This window comes from Lepus europaeus, chromosome 18, assembly GCF_033115175.1.
Source record: "Lepus europaeus isolate LE1 chromosome 18, mLepTim1.pri, whole genome shotgun sequence".
NCBI classification, from domain to species: Eukaryota; Metazoa; Chordata; class Mammalia; order Lagomorpha; family Leporidae; genus Lepus; species Lepus europaeus.
This window is the reverse complement of record NC_084844.1, coordinates 14,064,773-14,081,375: the sequence shown is the minus strand read 5'-3', so window position 1 is coordinate 14,081,375 and position 16,603 is coordinate 14,064,773. Positions and strand designations below refer to the sequence as shown.

The following is a 16,603-nucleotide window of genomic DNA, read 5'->3' as shown; positions in this document are numbered from 1 at the left end:
CCCAAGGACTTGGGCCATCCTCCACTGCACTCCCAGGCCACAGCAGAGAGCTGGACTGGAAGAGGGGCAACCAGGACAGAATCCGGTACCCTGATTGGGACTAGAACCTGGTGTGCCGGCACCACAGGCGGAGGATTAGCCTATTGAGCCGCGGTGCCAGCCCATATTTAGTGTATTTTGAGTTAAATTTGTACCTGATGAGGTGAGGTTCCAACTTCTTTTTTTTTTTTTTTTTTTTTTTAAGATTTGAAAGGCAGAGTAAGGGAAGAGAGGGGAGGAAGAGAGGGCAGGTCCCTCAAATAGGTATCTTTTTTAAGAAAAAACTTTTTCTACGGTTATTTTGTCATGGGTTATGGAACAAAGACTAAAGAATAGTCAGAAGGGAGGTAAGTTTGGAGGAAGAGAGAGAGAGAAGGAGAGAGAGAGAGAGAGAAGGGAATTAAGAAGGTAGGGAAGGAGGGAGAAAAGGAAAAAGAGAAAGGAAGAGAGGAAGGAAACAGACCTTATATGGGAGCACTAGCATTCTTTTGATTCTTAACCTTGAATTTTGATTTTTTAAATCTTATTATTTATTCATTTATCCAAAAGACAGAGAGAGCTCTCCTCTGCAAGTTCACTCCCCAAATGTCCCCAATATCCAGGGCTGAGCCAGGGATGAAACCAGGAACACAATCTATATCTCCCAGGTCTCCCACATAAGTGATAGGAATCCAGTTACCTAAGCCATCATCTGCTGCCTCCTATGGTACACATTAGCAGGAAACTGGAATTGAAAGCAGAGCTAGTAATCAGAACCAAGGCATTCCAACATGGCATGTGGATGTACCAACCAGCGTCTTAACCACTAGACCAAATGCCTGCCCCATATTTTTCCAATATAAAAATCATTCCAAGCCCAGTGCTGTGGTGTAGTGGATAAAGTCGCCACCTGCAGTTCCAGCATCTCATATGGGCGCCAATTCAAGTCCCCGCTGCTACACTTCTGATCCAGCTCTCTGCTATGCCCTGGGAAAGCAGTAGAAGATAGTCCAAGTGTTTGGGCCCCTGCACCCACTTGGGAGACCCAGAAGAATCTCCTAGCTCTTGGCTTCGGATCAGTGCAGCTCCAGCTGTTGTGGCCACTGGGGTGTGAACCAGTGGATGGAAGACCTCTCTCTCTCTCTCTCTCTGCCTCTACTCTCCTGTTTCTCCCTCCCTCTCTCTCTCTCTCTGCCTCTCTGCCTCTCTAATTCTGCCTTTCAAATAAATAAATCTAAAAAAAAAAAAAAAAACCTCCAGAAAGTGAGAAAATTATATTTACATGTTATTTCATTCAAATAGTATCTGACTTTCTTTTTACCAGCCTCCTTCTCCTTCCAATGAATAACCTTTTTTTTTTTAAAGATTTATTTATTTATTTATTTATTTTGAAAGTCGGAGTTACACAGAGAGAGAAGGAGAAGCAGAAAGAGAGAGAGAAAGGTCTTTCATCCACTGGTTCATTCTTCAGATGGCTGCAACGGCCAGAGCTGCGCCAATCTGAAGCTAGGAGCCAGAAGCTTCTTCCAGGTCTCACGCAGGTACAGGGGTCCAAGCACTTGGACCACCTTCTACTGCTTTCCCAGGCCATAGCAGAGAGTTGGATTGGAAGTGCAGCAGCCAGGACTCGAACTGGCACCCATATGGGATGCCAGCACTGCAGGTGGCAGCTCTACCCGCTACACCCCAGCAACCGGCCCCCACTGAATATCAAAATAATTTTATGTTCATGCTTTAACAAAAGCTATCAGAATTCTCCCAGAGGTTGTTGAAACTTTTTATGCCACTTGTTAAGTGCTCTGTAATAAAATTCCTTCATTATTATATAACTTAAAAAGTAGAACATAAGATAATTATAAAAACTTGAAAATGATATCTTTAAGTATTGCATTAGTATATCCAGTCCAACCCCCAAAAAATAAAATGTGGCAGCCTGGAGCTTCTTCCAGGTCTCCCACATGAGTACAGGGACCCAAGGAGTGGCCCATCCTCTGCTGCCTTCCCAAGCCATAGCAGAGAGCTGGATCAGAAGTGGAGCAGCCAGGACTCAAACCAGCGTCCCACTACGCCACAGAGCTGGCCCCTCAGCACCAGCTTTGGAGAGTAAAGTGAGATCAGACTGCAGCAGCCCAAGCCACTGGCGATAAAGCTACAGGAAGAGCCTGGCATGAGTCCAGCATGGAGCCCCATGCCAACCTAGAGGAAATAAAAGAGGGGGCACATTTCTCTCTCCCCGACCCCCAGGCACCAGTGTCCTGTAACTAGCCAAGAGTGGGTGGGCACCATTTTAGATATACGTAATAACTGTGCCCCCAGCAACCAGCCAAGAGGAGACACCTGAGTCTGGCTGGAAGCACTGACAGGGGAGTGGGTGCTCGTGACTGTGGGAGTCTTGTGTGAAAACACTGTGGCTGAGTGTGAAGGCACAGAGTGTAGCTGGGTCTTCGGGCAGTCACTGTGATTGGCTCTACTTGCTCAAGGCTCCCTGATTCCCTGGTGAGAGTCACTGCTGCAGGATCTGTGCTCACACCGAGTACTGTATAGATCCTTTGTGTGGTTCTTGTGGCAGAGTGGATGAATACTGTACCCCTGGGGCCAGCACACAGGCATTGGTCTCCTTGGAGGAGGGGAAGTTAGCATGAGACTATGCCAATAAAACTGAACAAACCTCCCCTCTGATTAAAAAAAAAAAAAAAAAAGATTTACCACACTCCATTTGGTAGTCACCTTGGACACTCCCCTCACCCTGAAGCACTGAATGGAGCTCCCTGGCCACACACAGCACAGGCCTCAGGGTATTCACTGAAAGAGCAGATACTCCAACTCCATTAATCCACAGAGGCATAGTCCAAAGATAAAAGCCATCACAGAGAAAAAAAAAAAATCAACAAGTATCTCCACAAACATCTAAAAATAAATACAGCAATTCAAGAAACAAGACTAAGGAAAACAACATGACACCCCCAAAGGAACACAAAAACACTTCAATGCTAGAATGTTAAGATGAAGAGACTGAAGAAATGTCAGAAACAAATTAAAAAAATTGATTATAGGATTACTTAGAAGTAATCAAAAGCAAATCCATGAACCAAAGAAATCCGTACATGACCTGAAAGAAAATTTTTCTCATGAATTTGAGATTTTAAAAAGAAATCAAACCAAAATACTGAAAATTAAGAATTCAACAGAATGAATAAAAAATGTGGTGGAAAGCCTAACAACGCTCAATTAGGCAGAAGAAAGAATAGGTTAGAAGACAAATCTCTGGAAATTTTACAGTCAGACCAAAAAAAAAAAAAAAAAAAGAAGAAATTAGAAAACTAAGAAACAGTGTTGGAGATCTATGGGATACTATCAAATGACCCAACATATGGGTCTTAGGAGTTTCTGAACGCTCAGAAAAAGAGAATGGATTAGAAGGCATTTTTAGTGAAATAATTACAGAAAACTTCCCTAATTTGGAGAAAGAAAGGGACATCCAAGTACAGGAAGTACATAGAACTCCTAATAGACCTGACCAGAAAAGATCTTCATAACACATTGTAGCCAAACTCTCCACAGTAAACATAAAGAAAAGATTCTAAAATGTGCACGAGAGAAAAGCCAGATTACTTTCAGAGGATCTCCAACTAGACTCACAGCTGACTTCTCATCAGAAACCCTACAGGCTAGGAGACCATGGTGAGATATATTCCAAGTCTTGAGAAAAAAAAAAAAACAAGATTACTACACCCTGCAAAGCTCTCAATTATGAATGAAGGTGAAATAAAGACCTTCCATAACAAACAGACACAAAAGAATTTGTCATCATTCGTCCAGCATTACAAAAGATGCTTAAGGATGTGCTACACATAGAAACATGGTCATCACTATGAAAGAAGGTGAAGGCAAAAGATCTCCCAGTAAAGGTACAAAGGAAATCCATAGTAAACAATAGAAATATTTATGGAAAAATGTCAGGGCAAAGTCATTACTTATCAATAGTCACTTTGAATGTAAATGGCGTCAACTCTCCAACTAGAAGATACAGATTTGCTGAATAGGGAAAAAAAAAAAATGTATTTGCTGCCTACAAGAAACACATCTCACCAACAAAGATACATGCCAAAGTAAAAGGATGGAAAAAAATATTCCATACTAACAGAAACCAAAAAAGAGCTGGTGTAGCCATCCTAATACCAGACAAAGTAGACTTTAACACAAAAACTGTTAAAAGAGACAAAGAAGGGCACTATGCAATGATTAAGTGATCAGCTCAACAGGAAGATGTGACTATAATAAATGTATGTGCACCTAGTTACAGGGCACCTGACTATTTAAAAGAAATGTTAATGGATAGAAAGGAAGACATAGGTGAAAAGTTTGGACCTTGAAGGAAGTAATTATTTTTAATCTTTACTGAGTTTAAGAAGTTTGCATAGAATAGCTGGTACTCTGGTGGTTGCAGAGTCCGAAGCACTGGGGCCATCCTCTGTTTCTTTCCCAGGCCTATTACCAGGGAGCAAGATTGGAAGTGGAACAGCCGAGAATCAAACTGGCATCCATATGGGATGCCAGCAATGTAGGCAGCAGCTTAACCCACTATGCTACAATGTTGGTCCCTGAAAGTTATATTTAAAGCCTGAAGACATACAACATACTAACATAAAAGTAAAATTTACTAATATTTGCAATTCTAATAAGTAAAAAGAACTTTTGTATTTGTTCCTATAACATGTGCATAGAGTTTATATAAGAAAGATTATACTAAAGTATAGATTATCATTAAAAGATGGAGTCACCTTTCACAGTTTCTAATTCTTCAACTACATTAATTCCAAGCACACTCACTGAAACTGGGTTTCTTTTTCCTTCAGCAGCCCGGGACATCTACCTGTGCTGAAATATCCCCATCTACTGGCCAGGGATGATACTACAGGCTATTTTTGAAAGTACCAGCATGCTGCACAAGGATCTCATCCCCAAGCCCTAACCTCCCCAAATTCTGAGCCAACCAAAACTATTCTCCAAAGCTCTTCTATGTCTGACAAAAACATTTGGAGATGATTTTTTCAAGTGTTTTCTGTATTACTTTGAGATTAAAGCTTTCAACTTAATTATATTTTAATTATTTTAATTCACTATGTGAACACTTTGATATACTGCTACTCTAAAGTATACCAGATACATGCCCATCTTTAAAAATATTGTATCACTTAAATCAACATTTATATTAATTATTAATGATAATAATTATTAATGCTATATATGCTCCTTTAAAATATAAGCCACAATTGATTTTGACTTATGTATTTAAAACAATCTTTGGTCAAAAATGACCAATATATTTATGCAAACCTTTACAGCTTGAACGTCACACATTTCTTGTCCAGATTTCTAAAATAAATAACATTAATTTTAAGCATGTACTTATAACTAAAGGTACAGGCACAGAGAAAATAAGTGATTTGCTTAAAGACACAAAACTTCTAAGTGACATACCTAGGATCTGAACTTTCTGCCTCCAAGTTCTATATTCTTCCCAACTGCCTCCCATAAAATTACCAAGTATATCTTATACAGAAAATAAGATCTGCATTATGGATTTCTCCTTTGTGACAGTTCCTGGGAATGGGTTGTGGTCAAAAAAGCCTGTTCAGGGACTGGTGCTGTGGCACAGCGGGTAAAGCTGCCACCTACTGTCCCGCATCCCATATGGACACGGGTTTGAGACCCGGCTGCTCCACTTCTGATCCAGCTCTCTGCTATGGCCTGGGAAAGCAGTAGAAGATGACCCAAGTCCTTGGGCCCCTGCACCTGCCTGGGAGACCTGGAAAAAGCTTCTAGTTCCTGGGTTCAGATTGGCACAGCTCCAGCCACTTGGGGAGTGAACCAGCAGATGGAAGACCTCTTTCTCTCTGCCTCTGCCTCACTGTAACTCTGCCTTTCAAATAAATAAATAAATCTTTAAAAAAAAAAAAAAAAAGCCTGTTCAGATTTTATTAAAATTAAGTTTGTTGGCCGGCGCTGTGCCTTAACAGGCTAATCCTCCGCCTTGCGGCGCCAGCACACCAGGTTCTAGTCCCGGTTGGGGCGCCGGATTCTATCCTGGTTGCCCCTCTTCCAGGCCAGCTCTCTGCTATGGCCTGGAAAGGCAGTGGAGGGTGGCCCAAGTGCTTGGGCCCTGCACCCGCACGGGAGACCAGGAGAAGCACCTGGCTCCTGGCTTCGAATCAGCACAATGCGCTGGCCACAGCGGCCATTGGAGGGTGAACCAACGGCAAAAAGGAAGACCTTTCTCTCTGTCTCTCTCTCTCACTATCCACTCTGCCTGTCAAAAAAAATAAAAAATAAAAATAAGTTTGTTCCTTTATTTTACAGGACAAAAAAAAAAAAAAAAAACAAAGCAATACTCCACTTCTCATTTAACACAATTATAACCCTTCTTTTCTGTGGCCTCATTTCAGGTATGTTTATTCTATTTATTCTATATAACCTGTGGTGTGACTCTTCTCACACCATATTAAGAAATTATCTTTGAAAGCATCATTAATTTAAATTTAAGAGCTAAAACTATAAATAATTCAGAATAGAGGATAGGAGAAAATCTTTAGAATCACGGGTTAGAAAGAAATTACTTAGGACACAAAAAGCATGAACTAATCATAAAAGAAAAAAACTGATAAACAGGGTCTTCAACACTGAAAACTTCTCTTTGAGAACTTATTAGGGGGACGAAAAAAAACATGAACTCGGAAACAATATTTGCAAAAAACACATCTGCTACAGGACTTACATCCAAAATACAAAAAGAAGTCTCAAAACTCAGTAAGAAGAAAAACACAGTTTTTAAAATTATGAGCAAAACAGTTTGAACAGAGATTACAAGGACAAATAAGTCCATAAAAAGGTGCTTAATGTTTTAAGTCATTAACAAAATGAAAATTAAAAGTCCATAAAAAGGTGCTTAATGTTTTAAGTCATTAACAAAATGAAAATTAATACACAATGAAATATATTTATATATCTGTATATACTAATTGAAATGAAAAAAATCAAAGACTGACAATATCAAGTGCTGGCCAGGATAGGGAGCAACCAGAATGCTCAAATATTGCTGTTGGAAATGCAAAATGGCACAACTTTGAAACAGTTTAGTAGATTTAAAAGTTAACAAACATACTGTATCACTCAAAAATTCTACTTTTACCCAAAAGAAAAACATATTCACAGAGTTCATGTACCCAAATGTTCATAGCAGCTTTATTCATAATGGAAAAAAACCAGAAACAACAAATGTCTTTGGATATTTCTGAGTGGATAAATAAACTGGGGTATATGTATACAATGAAATATTCTTCAGGAATAAAAACGAACCAAGTGGATGGATCTCAAAAGCATTATGCTAAGTAAAAGAAGCCTGACCCAGAAAACTACACACTGTATGAGTTCATTTACGCAAAATTCTAGAAAAGGAGCCAGGTACTTCCTCCCAGTCTCCCAAGTGCAGGGACCCAAGCACTTGGGCCATCCTCCACTGCCCTCCTGGGCCACAGCAGAGAGCTGGACTGGAAGAGGAGCAACCGGGACTAGAACCTGGGGTGCCGGTGCCGCAGGCGGAGGATTAGCCAAGTGAGCCACGGCACTGGCCCTGTCGTCAATTTTTTTTAAGATTTATTTGAAAGATAGTTACAGAGAAAGGTAGAGACAGAGAGAAAGAGAGAGGTCTTCCATCTGCTGGTTCACTCCCCAAATGGCTGCAACAGCTGTAGCTAGGCCAATCCCAAGCCAGGAACCAGGAGCTTCTTCCTGGTTTCCCACATGGGTGCAGAGGCCCAAGGACTTGGGCCATCCTCCATTGTTTTCCCAGGTGCATTAGCAGGGAGCTGGATCAGCAGTGGAGCCGCTGGGACTTGACCGGTGCCCATAAGGAATGCGGGCGCTGCAGGCCAGCAGTTTAACCCACTGCACCACAGCGCCAGCCCCTGCTGTCAATTTTTAGTACAGAACCAAACCAAACTATCAAATGTAAGATACGTTTTGCTACTTCTTAATGATATCAAATGAAGTTCTTAAAAGTCACTAATGCCTTCAGAAGTTATTCTAAAACAAATTCCTTACTTTATTCAGTGATGTATACATTAGTGGGAAAAATCCAAAGGAAAAGAAATTCTTTAAAATGTTAACATGAGGAGCTGGTGCTGTGGCACAGTAGGTTAATCCTCCACCAGCATCCCATATGGGCGCCCTTTCTAGTTCCAGCTGCTCCACTTGCAATCCAGCTCTCTGTTATGGCCTGGGAAAGCAGTTGAAGACGGCCCAAGTGCTTGGGCCCTTGCACCTGTGTGGAAGACCTGGAAGAAGCTCCTGGCTCAGGATCAGCACAGCTCAAGACACTGCAGCCATTTGGGGAGTGAACCAGCAGATAGTCTCCCTCTCAGTCTGTTATTCTACCTCTCAAGTAAATAAAAATCTTAAAATAAAAATAAAACGTTAACATCCACTGTAAAAAGTGCCAAATACTACTTAGAAAACTAACATCAAGTGAAGTACTAATAGGTTCATTGTTCAGCAAAATTAATCTAGTAAAACGACAACAACTACAGTCCTAAATACAAACAATAAAATTAGAAAACATAATGCGCCGGCGCCATGGCTCAACAGGCTAATCCTCCACTTTGCGGCGCCGGCACACCAGGTTCTAGTCCCAGTCGGGGCACCGGATTTCTGTCCCGGTTGCCCCTCTTCCAGGCCAGCTCTCTGCTATGGCCCCAGAGTGCAGTGGAGGATGGCCCAAGTGCTTGGGCCCTGCACCCCATGGGAGACCAGGAGAAGCACCTGGCTCCTGCCTTGAGATCAGCGTGATGCGCTGGCCGTGGCGGCCATTGGAGGGTGAACCAATGGCAAAAGGAAGACCTTTCTCTCTGTCTCTCTCTCACTGTCCACTCTGCCTGTCAAAAAATAAATAAATAAAATTAAAAAAAAAAAAAAGAAAGAAAAGAAAACACAATGTACGGGCCGGCGCTGTGGTGAAGCGGGTAAAGCCACCACCTGCAGTGCTGGCATCCCATATAGGCCCCAGTTCAAGTCCTGGTTGTTCCACTTCAGATCCAGCTCCCTGCTAATGTGCCTGGGAAAGCAGTAACAGATGGCCCAAGTGCTTGGGCTCCTGCATCCACATGGGAGACCTGGATAAAGCCCTCAGCTCCTGGCTTCAGCCTGGCCCTGCCTTGGCTGTTGCAGCTGCTTGAGGGGTGAACCAGCAGATGGAAGATATCTCTCCCTCTCTGACTCTCCCTCTATAACTCTGCCTTTCAATATACTAATTTTTAAAAAATAGTTGGTTAATAAATAATGAGATGGCAGAATAGCAATTTGGGGTGTAGTTATTTCTTAAACCTTTTTTAAAAACGCTAAAACAAAATGTACTTAAATCTGAGTATTTATCAAGCTTCCTGAAGAAAAATGCCTTACCAAAATTAGAAGGAAAAACAAAAGAAAATTTGGACAGGTTTGACTTCTAAAATGATAATTTCTGCATGTCCAAAAATGGTCAAAATTAGAAGAAAAACAAAAGACCACAGAAATGTTTGTAGCAGATACAACAAATTAATATATTTTTAAAACTCAGGCAGATCAATAAGGGAATATTAAGGCCTTTACAGATAATTAGGACAAGGGCAGATAAGTCAAAAAGGAGAAACATAATTAATACACAGATAGGAAAATATTCAATTTCACAAATGTTTGGATACTATATGCCATGAAATTAGAAATAATCTAAAACCAAAAGATACTTCTAACTGAACACAGAAAGATACTTATTCAGTCACTGTTACTCTAAATAGATACAACTCTTTTAGGAAGCAGTTTAAGGAAAACCTAATCAAGAACTCAATTACACTATTTCTATAAATATCCTAGGAAAACAATCCTTAAGAAAAAACAAATCAGCATTGGAGTCTGTTATGGTGCGATGGGTTAAGCCACCACTTGCTATACCTCCAGGAGTCCCAGCTGCTCTGCTTCTGACCCAGCTCCCTGCTAATGTGGACGGGAGGGCAACAGATGATGGCCCAAGTACTTGGGCCCCTGCCACCCATACAGGAGTCCTAGATAGTTTCTGGCTTCAAGCCTAGCTGTTGTAGCCATCTGGGGAGTGAACCAACAGATGGAAGGTATCCCCCTCTCTTTCTCTCCTTTTCTGTCATTCTGCCTTTCAAACAAATAAATAAATCTTTAGAAAAAGAAAAAAAAATTGTAAAGAATCAGTGTTATCTACTACAACAAGATGTTTACAGGGGCTGGCCCTGCGGCATAGTAGCCTAAGCCTCTGCCTGCAGTGCTGGCATCCTACATGGGTGCCAGTTCACGTCCCGGCTGTTCCTCTTCTGATCCAGCTATCTGCTAACAGCCTGGGAAAGCAGTGAAGATGGCCCAAGTACTTGGGCTCCTGCACCTGCATAGGAGACCAGAAGCAGCCCTGGCTCCTGGCTTCAGATCAACCCAGCTTCGGCTGTTGCAGCCATTTAGGGAGTGAACCAGCCTTCTGTCTCTCCCTCTGTCTGAAACTCTACCTCTCAAATAAATGAAGACCCCCTCTGTCTCTAACTCTTTCACATAAATAAAATTTTTTAAAAAAGAGGTACAATATCTTTGAAAAATGGATCAAATTATTGAACTTGTATAGCATACTAGATGTTTATAAATAAACTTTTGACATAAAAAATAAGACTCTCACCAAAAATACCTAAAATAAAAATTGTGTGTGCCTTAAGTGTGACTGTCCATTTACTTTGAAAATTGAGTTATATGTGAAACCTGCTAAATTATATGCTAAATGAGATGTTAATATGCTGTGATAGCAATGGCTCAACCAAAAGGGGGGAGGGAGCTGAAGCTATGATTAACACACAAACACACTTTACTCACCAAGAAAACAGAACTACATGAAGAACACAGGCATGTCCTACAGCCTGTCTGAAGAAGGTTAGATGAGAAGAGCTTAAGAGAAAAGGAAGGAGTTAAGCTATATTGGCTTCCTTTTCGGAAACACCAAGAAAATAACATTAATGGGAGACATTCAAATCTCTAACACCCCTAGAATAAGTCATTATTATATATAGGAATTTTCATACCAAGAAACCTATGTAATGTTTTAATTTTTTAAGCCTTGAATCAATAAAATATGCTGTGAAATACTGCAAAGATACCAGAATATCTAAATCAAGATTTTAAAACTAATTTTCCTTAAGTTACAGACAAGGTTAACCTTCTTACTGCCAAGGGTTTTATAAATTAGTAACATGAGGGGCAACACATTAACTTTACAAAAAGGTCTGAAATAAATGTTCTGGAGAAGTAATCTGTCATTTCTCCATACCTAAGAATTTAAAACATTAGAAATTACACTAAACTGCTTTTTCCAGCCTTTCATTTTCAAAAACAATAACGGCATAAAAAATTACCCCAAATGTTTTTACTATACACAAATAAGGAATATTCTCTAAGCTGGTCGTTAAGAAAAGTCTGTATCAGATACTCATTTAACAGTAATGCTCTATGAAATATACATTTTATAAACAATTAATTCTAGAAATACTAGTTGAAGTTCACAGCATTAACAGACTATTTTAATGATCATATGTTATTATGCCCCAAAGAACAGAAGTAACATGGTCAAAATTTCATTTGTTTCATCACCAACAGCCTGAGGAATCTCAAATTGGGCATCTAATGAGCCCCACCTTTTTAGCATTAACAAACACCAAACAGTTCACTAACTGATTGTGGTTTTAGGAATAATATGTGAAAAAATCTACTATCTGTTATAAGCAAAAGGCCTCAGAGCTCAAATATTTCCTATCCATCAGCGTATGTGTGTCACCACAAAAAAATTGTTAGCCTTTCAGTAAAGGGGCAACTCCTCATTAAGAACATAATTAAGTAGCTACAGTTCACAAAGCACCTTGGAATCAAAGACACTATAAATTTACAATACTAGTCTGCTATTAAGTTAAATAAAGCAAAGAACAATAACTTTAAATAAAACATCTTATAGCTCAAGTGTACTATAAAAAATAAAAAATTCACTGTGGGGATTTGTTGTTTTTTGTTTTTTGTTTTTTTTTTTGGGGGGGGGGAGGGGATTTTTCCTCTATTAGGGAACCTGGATCTAAATGAACTGCTAAACACTTAGTCTAAAGGTATGCCAAACATTTCTTAAGGTCCTAACAAAGAATCAACTTTTTTTTTTTTTTTTAAACAAAACGAGGCCTAGGTTAAATATTTTATTTGGCTTCTCAAGATGGACTGAGAAGTTGGGCACCAGCTCCAGACCAATTCCTGGACACACATCAAACACAGCCCTGTCATTTATCCAGTCAGTCAAAACAATCTTTTCCATCTAACCCTTTAATGTTTATGTCCTAAAAAGCTGCTAATTGAATCCAGCTCTTGAAATCTATTTGTTAAAATCTATACTGTCTAATTTGTAAATGATGAACTAAAATGAAAAATATATATATATATGTTAACTTTCCTGGCAAAACAGAAGAGATTCCACCAAATGTAACCACAGGGGAGGGCAATATTTTTAATATCTGTCAAATTTTAAGAGAAAACTATTCAGAAATTCCCAATGGTTTTCAGAAATTGAGAGTACCTCAAACTGTTTTTACAATTAAGGGGACAAAGGGTATTTAAAATCCCTCAGAACAATCTAAATATACAAAACCATTTTTATAAATGTAGTCCAACATTCCCTCTGCCCTGAAAACAAATAAGTGTAATCTTTCCTAACAAATCTAATTTTACTCAATTTTTAGAATGTATCATGCAATAAGGAAACCACAGATAAACACTTTATGACCTACTGAATCATATTAAAAATCTCAAAAAATAAAAATGAAAATCCCTATTCCTCCCCCCCTCCATTTTCTATGTACATGTCTACAGCCCAGAGGGAAGTAAATGGCAACAGCCCATTTCTGATGCTTTGTGCACACCTGGGAGCACAGGTCCCTTCAATGATCACTGACTCCAGATAGGAACAGCAACAGATAACCTCTGAAGCAACAAAGATTCCTTAAAGGATTTCCCACAATAAAGAAACTCAATGGAGGAAAGGAAGACAAGCATCCTTCAAACCATATTTCTCCATTAAGAACCACTCAGTTAACGGCTCGTCACAATTTTCCCCAGGGAAGGCAAAACGTTCATGGAGGTAATACAGTTTTAAAATTGCAGCCAACTCAGGCTAACTTCTCCAATACCAAATTCACTGCAGGTTATTATCTAGAAGGTTCAGCCGGTGGACTGGGAGGTGACACACAGCATTCAGCTACAAAATTAGTCCGTATAAATCTCAAAGTCTAGTGTGGGCAAACATAATTACAGTTTATTCTTAAGCGCGCGGGCGCGCGCACACACACACAAATCTAAGGAAAACCAAATTTCTCACCACACATCCAAATATAAACGTATTCAATTCATTAATGGTGAAACTAGGATGATGACACTGATTTCAACTACACTTTCCCAAGCAAATATAATTTTCTTTCCTTAAAAATGGGGGAAAGATGTTGATATAAGAACACCAAAAATAGCTCTATACACAAAACGCACCTGTAATAAAGATTTCACGCACCTGGAATCATAAACACTTTTTAAGACTAGTCTTCTATCTAGCAATCCCTATGGACATTCTTTTCCATTTAGAAAAGGGAAAGGGGAGGGTGGGAAAAGTGAGAGAAAGTTCACTTGAAAGTTGTATGAGCACACTTAGCCAAGTACCCTCGCTCCTTTAAAAAAAAAAAAAAAAAGTTTTAAGGCAGGTCTAGAGTTAGCAGGGAGCCACAAGTCCTGCGGCCTACAAGGAACAACTCAAAACATGCTACCCTACAATCAAACACTTCCAAAACACAGAGTGTACAATGAGCCAGAGTCGTGGGATCAGCCAGACACACCGGAAAAGTCAACCTCAGTCTCCTTCCCTCCCCGAGCCGCGCGGTCAAGGTGTGTGGCACGGCCGCCGGGGCTGGCAGCAGGGCGCGGAGGCTTCGCACGCGGGCACACAAGTTAACAAGCCAGGAACGAACGCGCGCGCACACGCGCACACACACACACACACCCTCCCGTTAAGCGCTCCATCTTTAAGGAGTGTTTACTGCGCGCAGCAGCAACCGGATTCAATAATCCCCTCCACGACCCCACCTGGGCAGCCGCTCCGGGGCCGCTCCCCGGAGCCCCCGGGTTCGAGTCGGACTCCCCGGCCGACACTTCCCGACCTCCAAACTCCGCCCGCGGTTCGAACCGGCGTACCCCTCTCTTCCACAAAAGACCCCCCGACTCACCCTCGGGCTTCCGAACAATCTCCCAACCCCGGCGAGTGGCTTTTCCAATTACCTCCCCCGAACTAGGCCCTCCCACGCCCCCCGGCCCCCAACTCGCCACGGATCTCGCGACCCTGGCCCTGCCCAAGGCCACAGGCACCCCCCGCCGGCTCGCCCACCTCGCGGCCGCCCCCTCACCTGTCAGGCGCAGCTTGACGGGCCCGTTCCGCCGGCCTCCGGGGTTAGACATGTCCCCGGCGGCGGGGGCGGCCGGGGCGGCGGCGGCGGCGGGGCTCCGGACCGGCAGGCGGGGCGGGGGCGACGGCGAGGCGCGGCGACCGAGTCACCACAGCGGCCGGGGCTGGGGCCCGAGCAGCCGGCGCCGCGGCCGTGGCGGCCGGAGGGTCCCGGATGTGCCGAGCGTCGTCGCCATGAGCCGCGGAGGGAGCGGGACGCCGAGCTCCCCCCTCCTCCCACTTCTCCTTCCTCGGCCCGGGCCGCACAACAAAGCGGCAGCCGCGGCCGGCCGCGCCGCCTCCGCCCGCGCCCCCGCCGCCGCCTGGCAGTAGCCGCGGCCTTCCCCTCCGCCCCGCTCGGCGAGGCCCGGGAGCCGACGGGACCGGCCGGCCGGCTGAGGCGGGCGGTGCTCGGCGCGCCGCAGCAGGACTCAGGGCTCGGCCGCTTCCTCCTCCGCCCGCCCTCTTGTCTGAGGGAGCCGGGTCCTGAGGCCGCCGCCGCCACTCGTCGGCTTCGGGGGGCGGGGAGGAGACGGGGGCGGGGCCGGCGGCGGGGGCGGGGCCGGCGGGGGGCGGGGCGGGGGTGGGGCCGGGGCGGGGGTGGGGCCGGGGCGGGCGGGCGCGCGCCTGTGCCCCGGGCTCGGGTCGGCCGGCCTGGGCTCCGCCTGGGCGCGGACAGGGGGAGGCGGGCGCGCCCCGCAGGCCAGGGTCCGACGGGGGCGCTGGAGGGAGCGGGCGAGGGGCCGGAGCGGCGCTGTGGCACCTAGAGGGGCTTCCTGTGCAGCCCACTTCAGGTAGAGCGTGTACCTGGGCAGGACAAGCTGCACTTATTAGACGCCTACTGTGTGCAGGGTGCTGGGTGAGGAGTGAGTCCCCCGAATTTAGCGTCTCCCTGGCGAGGAAGGATAACTTTTCCCACTTGCAGCGTCTCCGCAAACCCCCTGGAACTGCAGTCGCCACCACGGCCCAGCACTCACCTGATGGGCGAGATCAGGTTACCTGCCCGCTCGGGCTGTTTCTCCAGCTGCGGAGCCAGGACAGGGAGATAACACCAACGCCTTAAAGACTGTCACCCAGATCAACCTTGGGCAGCTGTATATGCAAAGCCTTTTCAGTACCTTGTTTCGTTATCTCAGGAGGAAAAAAAAAATTAAGTGCACCTTACACTTTGATCCTGCACTTGCACTACTAGGAATTTATTTTTAGCAAATACAGAACAATACAGAAGACGTTCTTCACGTTTGGATAACAGCAAGAGGGGAGTGAGCCAAGGGTCTAACAGTGGCTTATATTACATCAGCCGAGTTTTTCTGTGTGTAGCCATTGAAATGGCAATTATGAAGATCCTTTACTGTGCAAAAGTGGCCCGGTGAAACGCACAAGGACAACAGAGCGAGGGATTTTTCTGTGTGTGCTTTGCTAGTTTACTTAAGGCTGTTCCATTAGTGAAATTTTCATTGTTTAATAAAATTAATAATTTTAACCCTAAATCAGTGTCAGTCATTGCTTTCAGTTCATCAGTGAGGTCAGTTCATTCTCCAGGGGAAGTGACCTCCACAAGCGTTTGATCAGTCTGAATGCAGCCCTATAATTAAGGTGATCCAACAGACTAAAAATACAAGGGACAGTGCTAGAAATTCATTCAAAAAATACTGAGTGCCGAACCACGAGCAGGGCACTAGCAAGTCCCTTTAGAATGGCATCTTTATGCTACAGAAGGTCTGAAGATATCTGAATTGGTTTGAATAATAGCTGTTATCACAATTTCAGAGGCTCGATATTGGCAGTAAACTTAGCAAACCAATGTATTTCTACATATTTGTCTTATTTGTATAGTGCACACTGTATTCCACCCACCAGCATAATTTACAGCCCAGTGTTAGATAACAAAAGTTAGGATTTCAGAATGGGAGGAGACTGCCTGTTGTGAAGTTGAGCACAGGAAGTTCGAATATGTGAGTGACAATGCAGAAAAACATATACAGGCATAAAGTTCAGAGGAGGGCTCCATTTAACCTTACCTGTAAGTTTAAACCC

The 16,603-nt window shown here is 43.3% G+C and overlaps 1 protein-coding gene across 2 annotated transcripts in view; it reads right to left on the bottom strand.

Moving 5' to 3' along the window:
- SMURF2 (SMAD specific E3 ubiquitin protein ligase 2) overlaps positions 1–14,621 on the bottom strand; it is a 137,833-nt gene extending 123,212 nt beyond the window's left edge. For both annotated transcript variants that reach the window (XM_062215660.1, XM_062215659.1), the window contains exon 1: positions 14,529–14,621. In XM_062215660.1, the coding sequence (XP_062071644.1) occupies positions 14,529–14,580 (52 nt within the window). In that variant the 5' untranslated portion in view covers positions 14,581–14,621. The remainder of the gene's footprint in view (positions 1–14,528) is intronic.
- Between the last annotated feature and the right edge of the window lie 1,982 nt (positions 14,622–16,603).